Raw genomic sequence first — 20,724 nt, forward strand, 5'->3', positions numbered from 1 at the left:
GGAATCAGTTTCAACAAGATAATCCTTTGCTCACCCTTCTCAGGGTTATGGAATTAAATGAGGCTGTCTGCAAATGTCATTTGAAAACTGCTGGCCGGGCGCAGTGGCTCACGCTTGTAATCCCAGCACTTTGGGAGGCCGAGGTGGGCGGATCACGAGGTCAGGAGCTCGAGACCACGGTGAAACCCCGTCTCTACTAAAAATACAAAAAAAAAATTAGCCGGGCGTGGTGGCAGGCGCCTGTAGTCCCAGCTACTCGGGAGGCTGAGGCAGGAGAATGGCATGAACCCGGGAGGCGGAGCTTGCAGTGAGCCGAGATCGCGCCACTGCACTCCAGCCTGGGCGGCAGAGCGAGACTCCGTCTCAAAAAAAAAAAAAAAAAAAAAAAGAAAACTGCTAACCTTTTTGGGATCATTTAAGAGGCAGAACTGAAACATGCTTCTTCACCCCTCTGAACCCCTGGCTCTGCAAGTTCCTCTGCTTCTGCAGCTATTCCATCCCCAGATAAGGCCTCGAGGTGTGGAGAGGATAGAGGGCCTGCTACCTTGAGAACTTCCCACTCAGGGCAGCGACCTCTGTACACGGGCATTTCAAGCATACCTGGTCTCAGTGTTCATTGTTTATGTTCCCCCCGCCCCCGCCCTGGGCACATATGTTTTCCTGCTCCATGAGGGATCCCTGTCCCTGCCCTCTCTGCCCTGTAGAGACGGGAGTTGCTCTTACTTACTTGATCAAATACACATCATACTTCCCAGCAGAGCGGCCAGATTTCCTTTGCTTAAGTTTCCGTGTCCAGCCTTCAGGCAGGGTGGGGTCATCATACATGGGTCCCCGGTCACGGATGATGGAGCGCCGCTGTTTGGGGGAGGCAGAAGCTTCCGGCACAGCCGGGGCGGAGCCCGACCCTTCTGATGTCTCTGCTTTGCCTGCCTCTGCGGGCTCGGCAGAGTGGTGGGCTGACGGCTGCACGGGCTCATGCTTGCCCTCTTTCTCTTCTTTCTTATCTTTCTTCACCTTTTTAAACTTGAGGGGTTTGTCCTTGAGGCCCTGGAGGTCCTGGTCTTCTGACTTTTCTTCCCTGAAGTGTTAAACAAGTATGTAAGTATCACAGAGAACACGCCAGTCTGCAGAGCAAGTGAGCAGAGGCAGGCTTGGACCCCGCCACATGCAAGGCCCCAGGCCATCATACACTCAGATCTTGATGTCCCTCCCCAGGACAACAGAGCCTCGGGCCAAGCTGGGACCCAAATATTTCTTTAGGAATTTGGGCTGCAGGTGGTTCTGGCCGGTGTGCCTGACCTGCACTGTGGCCACCACAAGTCTCCTAGCACTGCAGGAGACTCAGAGCCTGTTCCTCTGAGCGGAAACACTGTGCTCCTGAGCATGCCACCCCAGCATGAGTCGCACTTCAAGGGACTCTGGGCTCGATGGCTGACAAGAGGCCTTCGACTGCTGGAAAGGGAGCCAAATGGGGGAGGGGGTCTCCTTTGTGAAGGCCGGGGCTTGGGTGTCTTTTTGGTTTTCTAGAATGAATGCTCAATGAGGCACACAGTACAGTGTCATGGAAAGCACACACAGGTTTGGAGTCAGCCAACCTGCACTCAAATCCTTTGCCGCTTTCCAAACATGAACCCAGCAAATGACCTCAGCGTTCTGTGCTTCAGTTTCCTTATCTTGACAACAGGTAACCCCATCTAGGCATCCTTACTGTGAGCATCACATGAGAAAAGGCACAATGGCACTATATAAATATCAGCTAACTCAGGCCACAGGAAACTGCTGCCTAGGGTACTGGGGGTGATAAGAGAAGTGGTCCCAGGTGGCATGAGCCTTTAACACAAGATGTTCCCTGATGAGGAATGGCCTCGGCCACAGCAGATGCGGAGGGAAGAGCAAGGAAAAAGATGTGGTCCAGGCAGAGCCATACGTCCCCTTCCTGCTGGTGCAGAAGAGCACCCTACCTATTCTAGTGTAGGAGGCTTCCCCATTCTTTTCTGGTGACAGAAGCAGCTCCTTCTCTACACATCACTTTGGCCTGGTGGGGTCTCGTCAGAAATGGCCACCGTGAGGCCACACGCCCCAGCATCAGTATCTGGCCATGATCCTCTAGTAATCTGTCTAGTATGCCACCGTGAAACCTCCTAGGACTCCAGAGCCTCAACAACAACAGGGGCGGCTTGGAAAGAAGCAGCAGCCACCTGCAAGTCCCTTCGTTAGCAGTTCATTCTGGAAAAGAGCATGACTACTCCCACCCTCCGTGTTCTCAGCCCTACAACTCCCCTGTCCCATGTGGTTCACATCAGTGCTGGTCACCGCCTTGCGGCTGGTCTACCCCAAGAGACTTCCCCTCTTGTCTACACTGCACAGACTGTGCAATGAGGGCACCATGGCACTCACTGGCAAGCATCCCTGGGAAACCAGAACTCAAATGATGTAGGGAAGTTACCGAAGGCTAGTTAGTGCTGGGACTCAGAAGCTACAAGGACGTATCTCTCCAGAACCATCAGGTCAGGTGTAGGGAGGCAAGAGATGTTCCAATCTAGTGACAAGGTCTTAGAGTGAGGGAATGTCTTGTCCCCACTATGACTCACCCCTGAGTTCCTCCCTATCCTATATCTTCCTCCAGCAGTTTAGGGCCCAGAGTGTGGCTGCCAGAGTCACCTAGAGCCACTGCATACACAAAGGCATCCTACAACCCACAGGGCGGTCTTTCTTGCTGTAAAGAGGGGTCCCTAATCTGTCCCAGCACAGAGCTCGCTTTTCTTTTTTTTTTTGAGACGGAGTCTCGCTCTGTTGCCCAGGCTGGAGCGCAATGGCATAATATTGGCTCATCGCAACCTCCGCCTGCCGGGTTCAAGTTATTCTCCTGCCTCAGCCTCCTGAGTAGCTGGGATTATGGGCGTGCGCTACCATGCCGGGCTAATTTTTGTATGTTTAGTAGAGACGGGGTTTCACCATGTTGGGCAGGCTGGTCTCGAACTCCTGACCTCAGGTGATCCACCCGCCTCAGCCTCCCAAAGTGCTGGGATTATAGGCGTGAGCCACTGTGCCCAGCCAGAGCCTGCTTTTCAAGTCTCCGAGTCTTACAGCTCCCAATGGGAAATGACAAAGAACCCTGGGAAGCTAGGTGTGGCCTGTGGCCCACCAGAGATCAGCCTTTGAGAATGGACCTGTAGGCAGCTCCCCATAAAGGAGGGTGAGAAGGGGAGCCACCAGCAGAGTGGGCCAAGAAAGCAGACAGATGGGAATCGCTACTTCTACACGATCTATCATGGCGCTGCCTAATGCCAGGGCTGCTCCCTGGAACCTGGACGGTCCTGACGTCAGAGAAAAAACAGTGAACTAATGGGAAAGATCTGGCTTCTTCGAAACTCTCATTTGCATTTCCCAAATACCTTAATCACCATGAGATCAAACTATACACCTAAACATGACATAAGGAATGCCTGCTAGAAATCTATGCTAAAGAGACACCTCCAGAAATCTCAAAGAACATATGCATGATGTTATTTGCTACAGCATTATTTTTACTTGCCAAAGGCTTCCAATACCCCGATCCCTATCACCAGGGCACTTGTTGAATAAACTTATGGTGCGCTCACACACTGGAGTACTGTGCAGATCCAAAGGGACTAAACAAGAGCTCTAAGAACTGCGATGGAGTGATTTCCAGGATCCACTGTGAAGCAAAGGGAGCAAAGCACAAACATATCTACTGCATTCTACCTAAGAAAGAAGGGGTATTAAGGAAGGACACACCAGGAACTAATGAAATTGATTCCCTGCATGGGCTAAGGGGAAAAAGGTGACAGTACAGGCACAGGAGACCTAGCTGAACATGCCTCAGTGTAATTCTGACTTCTGAATCATGTAAATGTTTCTATTACCCAAAATAAAATTCAAACTAAAAGTAACAAAACCTTATTACACTTAATGCAAATAAAAACAAATGAGTTTGGGCCAGGCATGGTGGCTTCAGCCTACAATCCCAGCACTTTGGGATGCTGAGGTGGGAGGATTACTTGAGCCCAGGAGTCTGAGGCTGTAGTGAGCCATGACTACATCACTGCACTCCAGCCTGAGTGACAGAGCGAGACCCTGTCTCTCTTTTTTTTTTTTTTTTGAGACAGAGTCTTGCTAGAGTGCAATGGCGTCATCTCGGCTCACTGCAACCTCCGACTCCTGAGTTCAAGCGATTCTCCTGCCTCAGCTTCCCGAGTAGCTGGGATTACAGGTACCTGCCACCACGCCTGGCTAATTTTTGTATTTTCAGCAGAGATGGGGTTTCACCATGCTGGCCAGGCTGGTCTTGAATTCCTGACCTCAGGTGATCCACCCACCTTGGCTTCCCAAAGTGCTAGGATTACAGGCATGAGCCACCATGCCTGGCCAAGACCCTGTCTCTTAAAAAAATTAAAAAAAAAGAAAAAAGAAAAGAAACAAATTTAATTCTATACCAAATTGACAATATACCACAGAGAAAAGATTTATTTCAAATAACTTTTGACTACAGTGCTCTGGAAGCCTGTAGTGGGACATATTCTAAGGCTAACAATAACACTCCAGGGGCAGTAAACACACTGGATTGGCTCCCAGGAGAGATATGTGATTCTGCTTCTGGGACATCTTGTGCCAGAAAGCCCAGGGAGTGCAAGAGAAAAACAGGGAGGGCCCATGAGAGGCCTCTAGCAGTGGTCCAGGTGTGGCCCAGGGTGGGGGCAGTTGAGGATTCGGGGCTGGTCTAGGTGGTGAAGCAACAGAGCTCGCTGGTGGATTAGTGTGGGGGTGAGGGGCAGGGGTGAGTCAGGGACCATGTCCAAAGCCTGGGAAGATGGTGGTGCCACTGACTGAGAAGGAAAAGACTGAAGGGCCGGCCAGGTGCGGTGGCTCTCACCTGTAATCTCAGCACTTTGGGAGGCTGAGGCAGGTGGATCACCTGAGGTCTGGAGTTCGAGCCCAACCTGGCCAACATGGTGAAACTCCGTCTCTACTAAAAATACAAAAATGAGCCGGGCCTGGTGGCAGGTGCCTGTAAGTCCCAGCTACACGGAAGGCTGAGGGAGGAGAATCACCTGAACCCAGGAGGCAGAGGTCGCAGTGAGCTGAGATCGCGCCACTGCACTCCAGCCTAGATGACAGAGCAAGACTCCATCTCAAAAAAAAAAAAAAACAAAAACAAAACAAAACAAAAAAACCAAACCACTGGAGCAGCAGGGGAGCAACACCCACAGCGATAGTTATACCACCAAGGAGAGAAAACAATTCTTCAGCTACTCGCTAGAAAGGGGGGAAACCCTGCTGTGATCAGATTCTGAGTTGGGCCTGAATGAAGTGTCTGCTTGGGGTTTTAAAGGCTTTTTATTGTGGTAAAATATACAAAACAGGTCAGGTGTGGTGGCTTACACTTGTAATCCCAGCACTTTGGGAGGCGAGGCAGGTGGATTGCTTGAGCTCAGGAGTTTGAGACCAGCCTGGGCAACATAGCAAAACCTTGTCTCTATAAAAAAAAAAAAAAAAAAATACAAAAATTAGCTGGGTGTGGTGGTGTGTGCCTGTAATCCTAGCTACTCGGGAGGCTGAGGCAGGAGGATCACTTGAGCCTAGGAAGTTGAGGCTGCAGTGAGCCGTTGATCATGCCACTGCACTCCTGCCTGGGCGAACGAACCAGACACATATATGTCTCAAAAAATATATATATATATATACACACACACACAAAACAAAGTTTACCTTTTTAACTATTTCTAAGTGTACAATGAATGAACTTTTTTTTTTTTTTTTTTTTTGAGATGGAGTCTTGCTCTGTCACCCATGCTGGAGTGTGGTGGTGCAATCTTGGCTTACTGCATACAGGCTCTGCCTCCCTCTTGAGTTCAAGCGATTCTCCTGCCTCAGCCTCCCGAGTAGCTGAGATTACAGGCGCCCGCCACCACGCCTGGCTAATTTTTGTATTTTTAGTAGAGATGGGGTTTCGCCATGTTGGCCAGGCTGGTCTTGAACTCCTGATCTCAGGTGATCCACCCACCTGGGCCTCCCAGTGTGCTGGGATTACAGGCGTGAGCCACCATGCCTGGCCCTAAATGAACTTTTAATAGCACTGAAGATGGGAAATAAAGGGTCTTTACTGTAATATTCTAGTTCTTTCTAATGGAAATTACTTGAAGCAAATATAGTATGATGATTTTCAATTCTGTGCAATGAAAGGCACATGGGTGTTTGTTAATTTGCTGGCTGCTACTTTTATAATTAAAGACAAATTTCAAAAAACCCACAAAGAAGCCTGGATTGTGCTGGGTGTGGAGTGCAAGTAAAAATGATAAAAAACATGGATGGAGCTGGAGTCCATTGTCTTCAGTGACACAGTCAGACACAGAAAGTCAAATACCGTACGTTCTCACTTAGCAGCAGGAGCTGAATAGCATGTGCACACGGACAGTGAGGAATGGCAGACACTGGAGACTGGGAAGGGTGGGAGGGGGTGAGGGATGAGACATTACTTAACGGGTACAATGTCCACTATTCACGTGATGGCTACACTGAAAGCTCAGACTTCACCACTATACAATATATCCACACAACAAAACTGCACTTTTACCCTTTAAATTTAACAAATAAAAAACAATGATAGAAAACAGGTACTCCAAATTAGTTTACCCTTAGCCCAGAGGGCCTGCCCAGTCCCAGGGTGACCTGGGCATTTGCACACCCTCACTGAGCCTTCACTGCAGGACCCAAGGGAGGGAGGCTGGGCTAGGGTGCCAGGTGACTCCCCAAGGCTGTCCCCCAGGGGGCTTATGGTGTTTGCCGAAACACAAACTTTTTCAAAGAAACCTGCCAGGTGCGGTGGCTCATGCCTATAATCCCAGCACTTTGGGAGGCTGAGGCAGGTGGATCACCTGAGGTCAGGAGTTCGAGACCAGCCTGGCCAACATGGCGAAACCCCATCTCTACTAAAAATACAAAAATTAGCTGGGCATGGTGGTGCATGCCTGTAATCCCAGCTACTCAGGAGGCTGAGGCAGGAGAATCACTTGAACCCAGGAGGCAGAGGTTGCAGTGAGCCGAAATTGCGCCGCTGCACTACAGCCTGGGTGACAAGAGTGAGACTCCATCTAAAAAACAAACAAACAAACAAAAAACAAACAAAAAAAACCCCATACACCTCTCTTCATCCTCCCTCTAATCAGAACCCCCCCCCCGCCCCGCTCTACACACACACACACAATCTTGATTACGAGGATAACTAAATACCTAGTTCACAAGTTCATACATTTTAGAGTTGAAGTATCCTCAGAAAAACCACCTATTCAACTCTGGAGTGTTACAGATGGAAAAAAGGAAGTTCCACTAGACAGAGGAACTTGTCTGAGATCACTGTGAGTCACAAACACACGTGTCTGTTCACCAACTGCCTTCGTCCGGAGCCAGATCCTGCAGCATCCTTCCACCTCCAAGAGCTCAGTTTGGAAGGGAGGACAAATAGGTAACAACAACATGGTTCCAGCCTCCCTTCCCCCTGAAGAAAGCTTGTTCTAGGCACAGTGGAAGCACAGGGGTGTGGATAATGAATCAGGAGTGGGTGGGCTGTCAGGGCTTATGAGTTCCACAGGTGGGACGGAGGGCTCAGGGCATGCCAGGCCAGATGGGCAGAGGCGGCACTATCAACATGGTTATAGCTCCTACCCTAGCACCCGTGTGACGCCCCTCCCTCGAGGAAAAAGTGACCAATGATGCCCACCCTGTGTCACCAGAGGCTCTGGGCCTAACCCTGTCACCCCCTCCCACCTTTTCATTTGGAGAACTTTCAGGTTCATCTGGAGAACTTTCATCTTTCAGGTTCAGTTAAGATGGCACTTCTAGACCGGGCGCAGTGGCTCATGCCTGTAATCCCAACACTTTAGGAGGCCGAGGTGAGCAGATCACTTGAGGCCAGGAGTTTAAGACCAGCCTGGCCAACATGGCAAAACTCCGCCTCTACTAAAAATACAAAATATTTGCCGGGCGTGGTGGTGTGCGCCTGTGGTCCCAGCTACTCGGGGACTTGAGGCATGAGAATCGCTTGAACCTGGGAGGCGGAGGGTGCAGTGAGCTAAGATCGTGCCACTGCACTCCAGACTAGGCGATAGAACAAGATTCCATTTCCAAAAAAAAAAAAAAAAAAAAGGTACTTCTGAGACATCTTCCCTGCTCCTGCCTCCCTCGCTGCTCTATAAGCCAGGGCACCCGAGCCCTCAGTGTACTTAGAACAACCCACTGTGCGTGCCAACCCCCATCTCCCCGCTCAATGCATAATGCCAGGCACAGGTGCAACCCTTACTCAACGCATGCTGGATGAATAACCACAACACGGGCGCAGCGCTCCACATGCTTCTGATGGCTGGAGACCTTCGACCGTAAGCTTCTAGCAAGGAGAGGCTAACTCAGTGCTGAAAAAAAGGTGGGCTCTGAATTGGTGAATAAACAAATGATGAGTTTGGGACGTATCAGTAGTCCGTTGGACACTGGTGGCTTGGAGATGGTGGAAGATGAGGTGGAGGAAGTCACTGAGGAGGGCCTCAGCGCCCCAGGGACAGTAGCATGGAGGATGGTTACGCCAGAGGATGGATCGACTTCTAGCCATGTGGTGGTCAGGTATGCAGACACCTCTCCTGCTGAAACAACTACAACTGCCAAACTGAGTATCTTACAGAAGCTGCCAGAGAAGCCACCCACAAGCTGGCAAGAAAGGAAGGAATACACAGGCTGAAGAGCAAATAAAAGTACGGGGCCCTTTTCTGTGGAGAAATCTGGCAGGCACCACCTTAACAAATGACCAATCTGAGCTCAGGCCCCTCAGTGCTGCTGAGATGAACCAGCATCACGAGTAGGAGACTCAAGCTCACCGTGAGGACACAGCAGAAAGAGTCCAGAGAGGGCGTGCCATGCAACCACGGTCTGGACTCCTCAAGACGATGAGAGAAAACAAAGGGGTGGGGGAACATTTCTGATAAAGGAGACTGAAGGGATGACACAATCGAATACAACACACGGTCCTGGACTCTGCATTCCAGGCTCAAAGGCTCTTAAAAAAGGCATTTATGGGGTATGTGGAGAAATGTAAGGTTCTGTGTTAGCTCATTGCTAAACTTCCTGAGTGTCTTAACTGTACTGTCTGCTCTTAGGAAAGGCATGCTTAAACGTTTAGGAGTGAAACAGCACAAGGACTATGACTAACTCTCAAGTGATCAATAGGCTAGGGGAAATACAGTGCCAATATGGCAACATGTTTAAAAGGAGGGAGATGACATCAATATAATCGGAAGCTGTGCCAACTGACAGTAATATTTCGAAGCAGTGGTAGGCAAGCTTTTTAACAATTAAAGAGAATGCCTTCATGTTACACAAAGACATTAAGAAAAAAAGCTAAAGGCTGGGCACGGAGGCTCACGCCTGTAATCCCAGCACTTTGGGAGGCTGAGGTGGGAGGATCACGAGGTCAGTTCGAGGCCATCCTGACCAACATGGTGAAACCCCGTCTCTACTAAAAATAAAAAATTAGCCAGGCATGGTGGCGCGCACAAAGGGACCATGGCGGTGCTGGGGGCAATGCCAACAAACCTCAGTGTACTGTGGGGTTCTTTCAGCCAGAACTGTTCATGGTTTCATCAGTGAGCTCCAGTTACCACACCACACAAGTTTGGAGTGATCTACCCCACCCCAGTTTTTCCTACACAAACTCATGTTTTTATTGTGTGATTTACAGAACACAAGGTTTTTTTCTAAGAATGCACACATCACACGTTGAAGCAGAAAGGCCTTTACAAAATCTTAAATACCTACAAAATATGAAGTAAGGCTCTTAAGAAATAAAATATTCAATGATTTTGCTGCTAGAATGCAAACATTAGATCAAATCCTTCATTTGATCTAGCAAAGGAAAATTAGAGTTGCAGGAATCTGGTTTTCAGGCCAAACTATGACATCCTGAGGGGTCTGATGGCAGGAACTGCCTGCATTTTCCTCATGAATGTGACCTGCAGTGATCTTGTGAGAAAGGCCCAGAAGGACCTGCACATTACAGGGGTATCAGCAACAGCTGGCAGGTGTGGCCAGCCAGGCAACTGCAGCTGAGGAAAGACTACTCAATCCCTGAGGTTTTCAGATTTTACAAAAAGGCAAAAAAGCCAGGTGAACACGGCAGATGAAAGGTATTTTTCACTTGAATTGGAATCCAGACCCCTCCCTGTCCCCTGGAGTGAGCTCCAGAGAAACTTCCAGAGCCCCAGCAACATCCCAACCTTTCGTAAATTCACTCATACTCGCCACTTTCAGGAGATGGCATTTCTCAGTACCTTTCACTTCCAGTTATCCCTCGGCCCAGCACAAACAGCTAAACTACCACTCGAGGCAGTTAACCTAAGGGCAGGGTGGTGGCTAAGGCTCCAGGTGAACAGTCTGGGACCAGAGGAAATAATTAGCCCCCCCTTGTACTGGCTGCTTCCACCCTAAAGTGTCATCCAGACAGTGCTTCCAATTCTTTCTACTTCCAGTATTAGCTGCAGAATCATGCAATCAAGGAGGCTTCTCTGCATGAATCAATAAAGGCTACAGCACTTTGAGACACAAGCTTCAGCCCTTTAAAAATGTGAGAAATCAAACTGGCACAGGCAGAGTGTCTCAGTGGTCTCCAGGGAGCAAGAGAGAATGAGGTTCAGCTTGAAGGCTACAATGGTGGAGCCTGAGGTTCAGCTGCCCTGCTCTGAATTCGAGTCCACTTCTTCTTAATCCTCCACTTTTGAGAAGATGCGAGAAACCAGTTATGTTTTGCAAAGCTTAAATAAAATGCAGTTCTTGCCAACCAAAAGCAGAACCCTCCCCAAATACAGGCAACCAGTGCCATACAGCAAATCTCATCTTTATAGATGTGTAAAATGAAAACCTAAACACAAGCCCACCACATACAGGTTAAAAAATTCCTGCTGTGGAGAACAGTTTGGCAGTTTCTCAAATGTTAAACATGGAGTTACCATATGACCTGGCAATTTTACTCCTAGCCATACACTCTCAAAAAACCACAACTAGGCCGGGTGCAGTGGCTCACGTCTGTAATCCCAGCACTTTGGGAGGCTGAGGTGGGTGGATCACCTGAGGTCAGGAGTTTGAGACCAGCCTGGCCAATATGGTGAAACACTTGTCTCTACTAAAAATACAAAAAAATTTAGCCGGGCATGGTGGTGAGTGCTATCTGTAGTCCCAGCTACTCAGGAAACTGAGGCAGGAGAATTGCTTGAACCTGGGAGGTGGAAGTTGCAGTGAGCAGAGATCGTGCCACTGTAATCCAGCCTGGGTGACAGAGCGAGACCTTGTCTCAAAAAACCAAAACAAACAAAAAACCAAAACCAGTAACCAAACAGATATCCGTACACCAATGTTCATGGCAGCACAGTTTACGATAGCCAAATGGTGGGGGCAACCTAAATATACACTCTCAAGGGATGGGTGGATAAACAAAACCTCATTATCTATAGGATATAATATCATTCAGCCTCAAAAAGGAAAGAAATTCTGACACATGCTACAATGCAGATGAACCTTGAGGACATTACGCTCAGTGAAAGAGGCCAGACACAAAAGGCCAAATAGTGCATAATTCCATTTATAGGAAATGTCCAGAATAGGCAAATCCATAGAGACAGGAAGTGGATTAGTTGTTGCCAGGGGCTGCGGGTAATAAGAGGTGACTGCTACTGTGTCTGGGGTTTCTTTTGGGTGCTGAAAATGTTCTGGAATGACACAGAGGCGATGGTTGCACAACTCTGTGAATGTACTAAAAGACACTGAATCGCGTATTTTATTTTTAAACAATTTTTTCTGTGAGCCTATGAATTATACTGAAGAATGAACCGTACACTTTAAATGAGTAAATTTCATGGTATGTGAATTATATCTAAATTAAAAAAAAAACATTAAAACAGCAGCTGACCACCAATTATTCTAAATCATAAAGATAGGTTTTGTGATGCCTGGCCAGTGCTCAGAGCCCACACAGCTGTCTCAGAACAAGTCTATCTGGCTGTGGCACAGAGCCCCGGCAGATAGATGGGCTGTCCGTCTGAGGAAGAGGCCAATGTGGGGACCTATAGTGATACATGCCAGACTGGACCAAGCCGACCTGAATGTGAAACTCTGAAGCCCAGGACACAGTAACCATGACAATCAGAAAGGAATTTAGTTCAAGAAGTTTAATGAGTAGGCATTTAGCCAAGTGGAAAGTTGTTGGCTATTCTGAGGGCATTTGATCATTTTTTTTTAAATTGTGGTAAAATACACCTAACATAAAATTTATCATTAATAGCATTTAGTACATTCACAATGTCATGCAACCATTACCACTATCTAGTTCCAGAACATTTTCGTAACTTCCAAAGACAACCCTTTACCCATTAAGCAGTTGCTCCCCACTCCCACTCCTCTCGGCCCCTGGTAACCACTAATCTATTTGTCTCCACAAATCTGCCTACTGTTGACACTTCATATAAGTGGAATAATACCCTCCCCTGGAAAGCCTGTCTTTTAAAAAATGATTTTCATTTAAAAGTTTTTTTGCTTAACACAGTGGCTCATACCTGTAATCTCAGAAAGGCAGAGGCAGGAGGATGGCTTGAGCCCAGGAGTTCGAGATCTGCCTGGGCAACATAGTGAGATCCCGTTATTCACAAAAAGGGGGAAAAAAGACCAGGAAAAAAAAAATTCCAAAACAAAACAACGAAAAAGTTTTTTTAGGGAGACATGGTCTCGCTATGCTGCCCAGGCTGGGCTCAAGCGATCCTCCTGCCTCAGGCTCTCAAGTAGCTGGGACTACAGATGCGCTACCACGCCCAACTTAGAAACATGTATTTTTTTCAGATTAGCTCATCATTCCCTGGTAACTTCTCCAATGATTTCCCCTTGCATCTTTGCCTCTATATTCTAGCAGGGTTCTCACAATGATCTTACACACAAGTGGTTAGAGACTCACCAGGCCAAGCTCGCCTCCAATTCCAAACACCTAGTCCTCAAGGTCCAAGTGGTCTGTTTCCATAGACACTGACACTGTGCATTTCTTTTCTGTCCTCAGCAACACATTCCCACAGCTGCTGGCTTTCTCCATTTCTTGTTGATAATGTTTTTTTCTTACCTTTGCATACTTCATGTAAATAAGTTTCACAGACTTTTAACAAAGTGTAGGCTGCTTTTATTGAAGAAGAGAAAATCTGCCAAAATAAATTTTCACCATGAAGGCAACACATTTTGGGGAACAAGAAAGGGCAGAAAGGAGATCTCTTTTACTAGAGAACTCTGCTTAAGGACTGGCTCATTTGATCCAAACATCTCATCAGTAACTTGGAGTGAGTGCCCTTGTTTTCATCATCTTGCATCTCACTAGTGTAGGTCAGTCCACATCAGCCTGCCTGACGTACTTGGTTCGTAATGCTGACATCTGAGCCCCCATGTTGATTTCACCCTGATTCTACTGAAATGACCAACGAAATGCAAAACAGGAGGAAATATCTCTATCAATGCCTTCAGAGGAACTGCTGTAGAATGTGGTGTGGCTGGGATCCATGTGAGAGAAGCAGTGCTCACACGATTCCACCACCACAGTTAAACACATGGGCAAAGGAGGGACCTGCTGGAGGTATGAGGATTCCGTAGCAGAGCCCGAGAAAATCTGCAAGATCAGAGAAACTGGGCCTAAGAGCCAGACTGGCAGAAGTACAGTTTGCCAGTGGCAAATAGAAGGACCTGAACCACCAGTGCCCTAGGTGGAGAGGTCAGTGACGGGCTGGCCAGGTTTTCCTGGGCACTGCTGGGACAGAGAGAGAGACTGATATAGAGGAGATTCTACTTGTCTCAAGAATCTGCCAGCAGCACCCTGGGTCCCCACCCTGACTCCAGCTGCTGCCACAGGGGAAGCAGCAGGGACTGAAGCTCCATCCCATAAACAACTCTAGGGACTGGGGATCAAACAAGTATCAACAAATTAGTAACTGTCCTGTGTACAAATACAAATTAGGTGGAAACGATAATGATTGAACACCAGTCATTCCAGTCAAGATCCCAACTGGAGGCCGGGCGCGATGGCTCAAGCCTGTAATCCCAGCACTTTGGGAGGCTGAGGCAGGCAGATCACGAGGTAAGGAGTTTGAGACCAGCCTGGCCAACACAGTGAAACCCTGTCTCTACTAAAAATACAAAAAAATTTTAGCCGGGTGTGGTGGTGTGCGCCTGTAGTCCCAGCTACTTGGGAGGCTGAGGCAGGAGAACAGCTTGAACCCGGGAGGTGGAGGTTAGTGAGCCGAGATTGTGCTGCTGCACTCCAGCCTGGACAACACAGCAAGACTCTCATCTCAAAAAAAGAAAAAAGATCTCAACTGGATTTTCTTTGGAATCTGACATTTACCTAGAATAGGCATCTGAGGACAGCCAGAAGGAGTGTGTGTGTGTGTGTGTGTGTGTGTGAGCAGGGAGGGATGGCTTCCTTCTGGTAGCCACTGCTCTAGGGAGTATTTCTCACCATCGTGTCACAAAGCACACAACAGGAGCGCTCTCACATGGATTAGGGAATTAGATGCAGACCTCCTGCACAACTGCCCTCTTCCAATCCTAGTAAGATAAGACACAAAAGAAATGCGGGGAAGGAGAGTGTGAAGGGAAGATTTCAGCACACAAAGGAAAGGGGTGTAATTCAAAGCAGTCTAGGAAAAGACTCCAGAGGACAAAGCAGCAGCAAAGCCAGGCTCCTGCCCCGTCCCCAGAAACCACCCTAGGGAGCAGGCAACGCCCTGGGAATTTGCAGCCAGTAAGCTGGAGAGAAGCAACCAAGTGGGAGTCCTTCATTTTTTCCTTTTAGACCCAAGAAACTCCAGCTGGGAGGTGCAGGAGAAATGGCCCAGTGCCCAGTAAGCCAGCCCAGCTCTGTGGGAAGCAACTGCTCTTAGGTATACACAGATCATGGAACCACCCAGAGACTGAGGTGCCCCCTATCCCCATGGAAATGGCACACACATCCTTCGTGCAGCTAGAGTGAGCCTTAGTATAAGACATCCAACACAGTTCTTAGAACAAAGAAAAGAATCCAGATAGGGCTGAAGACTACATGGCTGCAGCTCCCTCCAGCGTGCAAATTCTCTCCGAATACAAGATAACAAGCCTGCACACGATAGCTTAGAGGGGAAAACAGCAAGAGAAGATGCCAAGAAACTGGGAAGAGAGAGCCAAGAATTCCTCCACTGTCTCAAAGCAAACAGAACGACTATGCAGAGCCATCCAAGCCTGAGCCAAGATGAAAAGAAGCGACATGGTAACTATGCAAACATATTATGGCCAGAAGAAAAAAAAAGAGGCCCAGGGAGGGAGATGGCACGAGAAAGGCAAAGTCTCCCACCAGGAAGAGAATACACAAGGAAGGGAGAAAAAATTCCCCACAACTGCCTAAGAACATGTTCCCAATAAAAGAGTTCAAAGATGGGATGATAAAACAGAATAAGATGAAAAGACAAATTTCCAACCTAGAGAAACAAACTGCAGACCAAAACACATCATTATGAAACTAATAAATACATTGAAAAACAGCCAGAAACAGAATATACATAGCTGAAAATCAAATTAGACAAAGTGAATGCAGATGAAAAAGACAAAAGCTAAACCAATTACGGCAAAGCTAACAGCATTGGAAGAGAGACAAAGCCAATCCAACATAAGGAATTTGTGTCCCTGAAGTACAGAACTCAACAAATGGAACAGAAGATGCTGTCAAAGATCCATAAGACAGCTGACCTGAAACAGCGACGACTACATCTGCAGCCTGAAAGAATACACCATGTTCCCAGGACAATTTGATAAAGAATGCTCAATAGCAAGACAGACTCTAGTCAACCTACTCAACTTCAAGGATAAAGAAAGCATTCTTCAGGCACCTTGGGATTCTTCCAAGGGGGAAACATCAGAAGACCAGACATAATGTCTACAAAGTTCTGGGGCAGCTTAGTGCAGTGGTGGTGGGGGAGAGGTCAGAGGTAAATTCAGAGAGATGGACAGGGGCCAAAAGCCTCTCTGAGAAGACGAAATCTGAACACAAATCTGAAGGAAGTGAGTGGTGAAGGAGCAGGACAAGTAAAGAGGGGTCCAGCCAATGAGGAGCAGCAAGAGCCAAGGCTCTGACTCTAGCAACATTTTGGCAAGTTCCAGGAAGAGCAAGAGCAGTTGGGAGCCAGGTGAGCAAGGGAGAGAACGGTAGAGAATGAGCTCAAATAGGCAGGGAGGGATCACGTTCCATGTGGCTGCTGAAGCAGGCCCAGTTACACAATTTGTGGAGCCTGGTACAAAATGAAAATGCAGGGCCTCTTGTTCAAAAATTAAGAATTTTGAGATGGTGAGAGCAGAGTATTAAACCAAGGCTGGGTTCCAGCAAACCCATGGGGAGTAACATAGGCCCATGAAGCTGGCTCTGCTTTGAAGTAATGGACTTCGGGTTCTATTCTGAGAGGGTTTTTCTCAAGGGAGTAACCTGATTTAATGAACATTTTTCAAACAGCCCATCTGAGGCTGGGCACAGTGGTGGACGCCTGTAATCTTGCATTTTGGGAGGCCAAGGTGGGAGGATTGCTTGAGCCCAGGAGTTCGAGACCAGCCCAGGCAACATAGGGAGACCCCAGTCTCTACAAAAAATATAAAAATTAGCCAGGTGTGGTGGTGCATACCTATAGTCTCAGCTACTTGGGAGGCTGAGGTGGGAGGACTGCTTGAGCCCAGGAGGTTGAGGCTGCAGTGAGCCGTGATTGTGCCATTGCATTCCAGCCTGGGTGACAAAGGGAGACCTTATCTCAAAAAAAAAAAAAAAAAAAAAAAAAAAAAAAAAAAGCCCATTCTAACTATGGGAAGATATAGAGTACAGGGAGTGGAGCAGGAGGGCACAAGATGCCACAGGGGGGCTCTGCAGAAGCAGATGTTGGGTCACAGTTTGGGGTGTAAGATGTTCATCAGGAACTGACATCCATAAAGGGAGGTGGGAAGAAGTCAAAGAGAAGGCCCTATAAGGGCCTTGTACCCTCACCTCGCTCAGTCACCAGGGTGCTGTCCCGGAAATGGCATGACCTTGGGTGAGGAGGCTCTTGCAGCTGAGGAACAGCTGGACACTGCCTGCTAACTGAAGTGTCCGCAGGGCATCCGGAGAGGAGAGTGACTACTGCAGAGTCTAGGCAGGGACGCAGGGAGCTGGTCTAGGTGCCATCCCTGAAGGGCATGTGCACTGGGACAGGGAAAGGGCGAGAGATCCAGGACTCTGACTTCCGCTTCTCATGTTTTTGATACTGAGGTATTTAGTTTTCTAGAGGCCTAAAGGGCAGCTGGATGTATGAGTCTGGAGTTCAGGGGAGAGGTCTGAAGAGCCAGGCAAGTGGGTGAGGGCATGCTGAATGTAAGTGTAAACAACCCTCCCCCTGCTATTTGGAGTTGTGATGAGGAGAAAGAATCAGCAGAGGAGACAGAGAAAGAGGAGTCAGTGCAGAGAAGGAAGATCAGACATATCTGTCAAGATTATTGGTGGCAATCAATAGAAAGCAACTCTAGCTGATTTATGCAGACAAGGACTGATGAAAAGCTATTGAAGATGCATGTGGTGATGGTTGCACAATATAAATGTGCTCAATACCACAGAATTGTACACTTAAAAATGGTTAAGTCAGTACATTTTATCTTTTGTGTATTTTACTGCAATTTTTTAAACTAGGGGGAAAAGGCTACTGGGTGATGAGGGAATCCCTAGAGAGTTGGAGGAACAGGTTTGAGTCCAGTTCGCTAGGAACAATACTTCAAATCCTTCTGTCAATCCAGTCCAAACAGCCAGTACTGCCTTTGCGACCCTGCCGGCCACTGGCACTGTGGCCTAGGAGCTCGTCTTTCCTGCAGCCCCAATGCCAGGAGACACGGCTCTCCTGCCTGGCCCTGCCCCTCCTAGCATGTGAGTCTGACTGGCAGAGGCCAGGGTACATACCTACACCCTCGTGTAGAACTCAGGTAATTTCTTTCTGTAAAGGGCCAGATAGTATTTTCCACCTTGTGGGCCAGACAGTATCTGTCACAACCAGCCCACCTGCTGTTGTACAGGAGAGCAGTCTTGGACAAAGGACGGGGTGGAACTGGGTCCTGGTAAAGCTTCATTTACGAAAACAGGCAGTGGGCCGGACTTGGCCCTTGAGATACCATTTGCCAACTGCTGCCCTGACCGAGAGAAGCTAGGCAAATAAGCATCTGGCATTTGCAGTGACTACAATCAGAGGTCGCCTGGCCTCCCATCAACTTGTGAGGTGAGAATTCTCCCAAACCCAGAGGGGGTTCAAGATGTGAGGTGAGATGGCCACCTGGAGAGTATGAGGTACCAGAAGAGACGAGACATAAGGAAAGGGCTGAGAAGGAGTGACAGCCACCGATGACTGATAAGATCATTTCATGGAATGTGGGAAAGCAAGTGTTCACGGAGCAAGCTGAGCAAGGAGCAGCAGGCAAGGAAGAGGGCCCATTAGTGGAGAGAACTCTTAGAGAGTTTGGCTAAAAGGAGAAACAGAGACTGAGCAGTAGCCGAGGAGGTATGAGCTGAAGGGAGCTCAGTTACGATGGTAAATTCTAAAACAAGTTCGTCTGGTGATGGGCACAGTTCACAAGAGGAGGGAAGACCGACGGAGTCCCAGGGGCATGAAACAGTGGTTGACACTGCAAGCTGGGAAGACAGTAAGTCCTCGTCATAGGCAGAGATGTCTAAGTTAGAACTCCGGGGGTGGAGGGGTTTCCAGTGATGACCAACTCCAGGCTACGACCATGAGAATGAGTGGCAGAAGAGACACGGAAGGAGCCAGGCACTAGGAGGGCTGTCTACATGCAAGTGTGTGTGCTGGAGTCAGGAACTGGCATAGAATCCTCAATAAGAGGACTGACTGGGACAGTGAGCAAGCCCACAACAGGGGTCTGTGGGTCGAGAGGCACATGGGATCAGAGACCACTGAGGACTTGGCAGGAGGCACAGGCGTGGAGAGGCAGGGCCTAACCCAGGTGTGTGTGTCGTGGGGGTGCGGAGGGGGGCGGTGGTTGGGAAGGGCTCTTTGGGGAAGAGATACCTGACTGGGTCTTCAAGGATAAGCAGGACAAGGCAAGGCCACAGGGGAGGGAAAGGAGAAGAGAAGGGGACTTGGGCAGGGGAGCCAATGAAAAAGGCCAGGAGTGCAAGAAACATGGTACCTGGGAGGAACTACAAGCAGTCCTGGACTGCTGAGGGCTATGTCCATGAGAAAAGCAGCAGCAACAGAAGGGGCCACAAAGAGAGGCAGGAGCCACATGAGGGGCCCTGATGTCACTCAAACACAAGGTGCCACTCTTGGGTTTAAAGCAGGGGAATGAGATTGATGATAGGGATTGTGTGGAAGATAGAGAGGTGGAGGAAAGATCATAAGTTATCACAGGAGTCCTAGAGCAAGATGAGGGATTGAACCAGGACAGCGGTAGAAGGGATGACAGAAGACAGAAGAGGGACAAACAGTTAAAGGAACAATTTGTGGGCTTGGTGGCTCCCCTGGATGTGGGCAGTGAAGGGCAGGAGCCTGGGTGACTGGTATGGCTATCAACTGTAACAGAAAACAGCGGACATGGCATTTGTCTATTTGGTCTTCTGATCTACCTTATCTTGAAGGAGACGGGGGTGGTAGGGCGGGCAGTGGGTTGAGAAGAATGGAAGGGAGAAAGAGGGCAGAAATCTCTCAAATATTTTGCACAGTAAAGTCTGACTAAAATGCACACACGCCCCACAAGCCTTTTTCTTTTTTTTTTTTTCCCCAAGAAGCAAAACAAGTTTTATTTCCATAGTAGTTCCTTTTGGTGCTCTCTGTCGCCACCTAATGGACGGCCTAGTGGAAGAGGCTCAAGAGGTAGCAGCCTAGCCTATCCCACAGCAGAGGAATCAAACTCACCCAGGCAGGGAGAACGGGACTGCACCTGGGTGGGGGAGGACCAAAAGAAGCCCAGCTGCTTCTGGAAGATCATCGGGAGTCTCTTCTGGAAGACCAGGGGCTCTTGGAGCTAAAATAGACGTTTGTTCATTAATAATACCTACTTCAACAACTTAAGATCGTGTTCAGCAGATGCACATCAACCTTGACTTGTCTGTGCTCCCCAAATCAATATGCCTCACTGAGGCATATTGAGGGAACAATCTGTAGATATTCATGAAATTGTTTGGTGGGACAAAAATTGTGGGGCACTTGAGCCTAGCTGAACTCAGTTTTAAGTTCTAGCATTTAACACACCACCTCTAAGTTTACGTGTACTTTATGAGTGCAGGAATGCAACAAAAAAATCTAGTGTAAAGTCCCGGCCCTCAGGGCAAAGCAAGGGAACTACAACTCTTGCTTGCTGCGAACTGCCTTCCTCCCACAGATATGGCACATTCACAAATCTCATTCACTGAACAAGAAATGGAACAAGTGCCACACCAGAGGTGACAAGAAGAGGGGAACATACAATAATAGGTAACTTCCCTGTCACACGAGATTGCTTGGAGACAAGGATACAGAGCCCAGCACAGGAGACGGGACAAAATGATGAGGGTCAAGGACCACACCTGGTTTAACTCCCAGTGAAGAGTTTTAGCCAGTAAAGAGCTGCAAGAAGGAAATCACACACCACGAGAGGCCACTAAGATAAACGCTTGAATCTGAT

At 48.3% G+C, this 20,724-nt stretch overlaps 1 protein-coding gene across 8 annotated transcripts in view; it reads right to left on the minus strand.

The window, feature by feature from the left end:
* Positions 1 to 20,724, minus strand: part of MECP2 (methyl-CpG binding protein 2) — a 75,907-nt gene that overhangs the window by 10,232 nt on the left and 44,951 nt on the right. For 6 of the 8 annotated variants that reach the window (XM_055266946.2, XM_063635113.1, XM_063635120.1 and 3 more), the window contains one exon: positions 728 to 1,078. In XM_055266946.2, the coding sequence (XP_055122921.1) occupies positions 728 to 1,078 (351 nt within the window). Of the gene's footprint in view, positions 1 to 727; positions 1,079 to 12,997; positions 13,233 to 19,976; positions 20,086 to 20,724 lie in introns of those variants that run through there. The other 2 variants (XM_063635119.1, XM_063635116.1) reach the window with 2 other exon arrangements.

This window comes from Symphalangus syndactylus, chromosome X (assembly GCF_028878055.3).
Source record: "Symphalangus syndactylus isolate Jambi chromosome X, NHGRI_mSymSyn1-v2.1_pri, whole genome shotgun sequence".
In the NCBI taxonomy this organism is placed as follows: Eukaryota; Metazoa; Chordata; class Mammalia; order Primates; family Hylobatidae; genus Symphalangus; species Symphalangus syndactylus.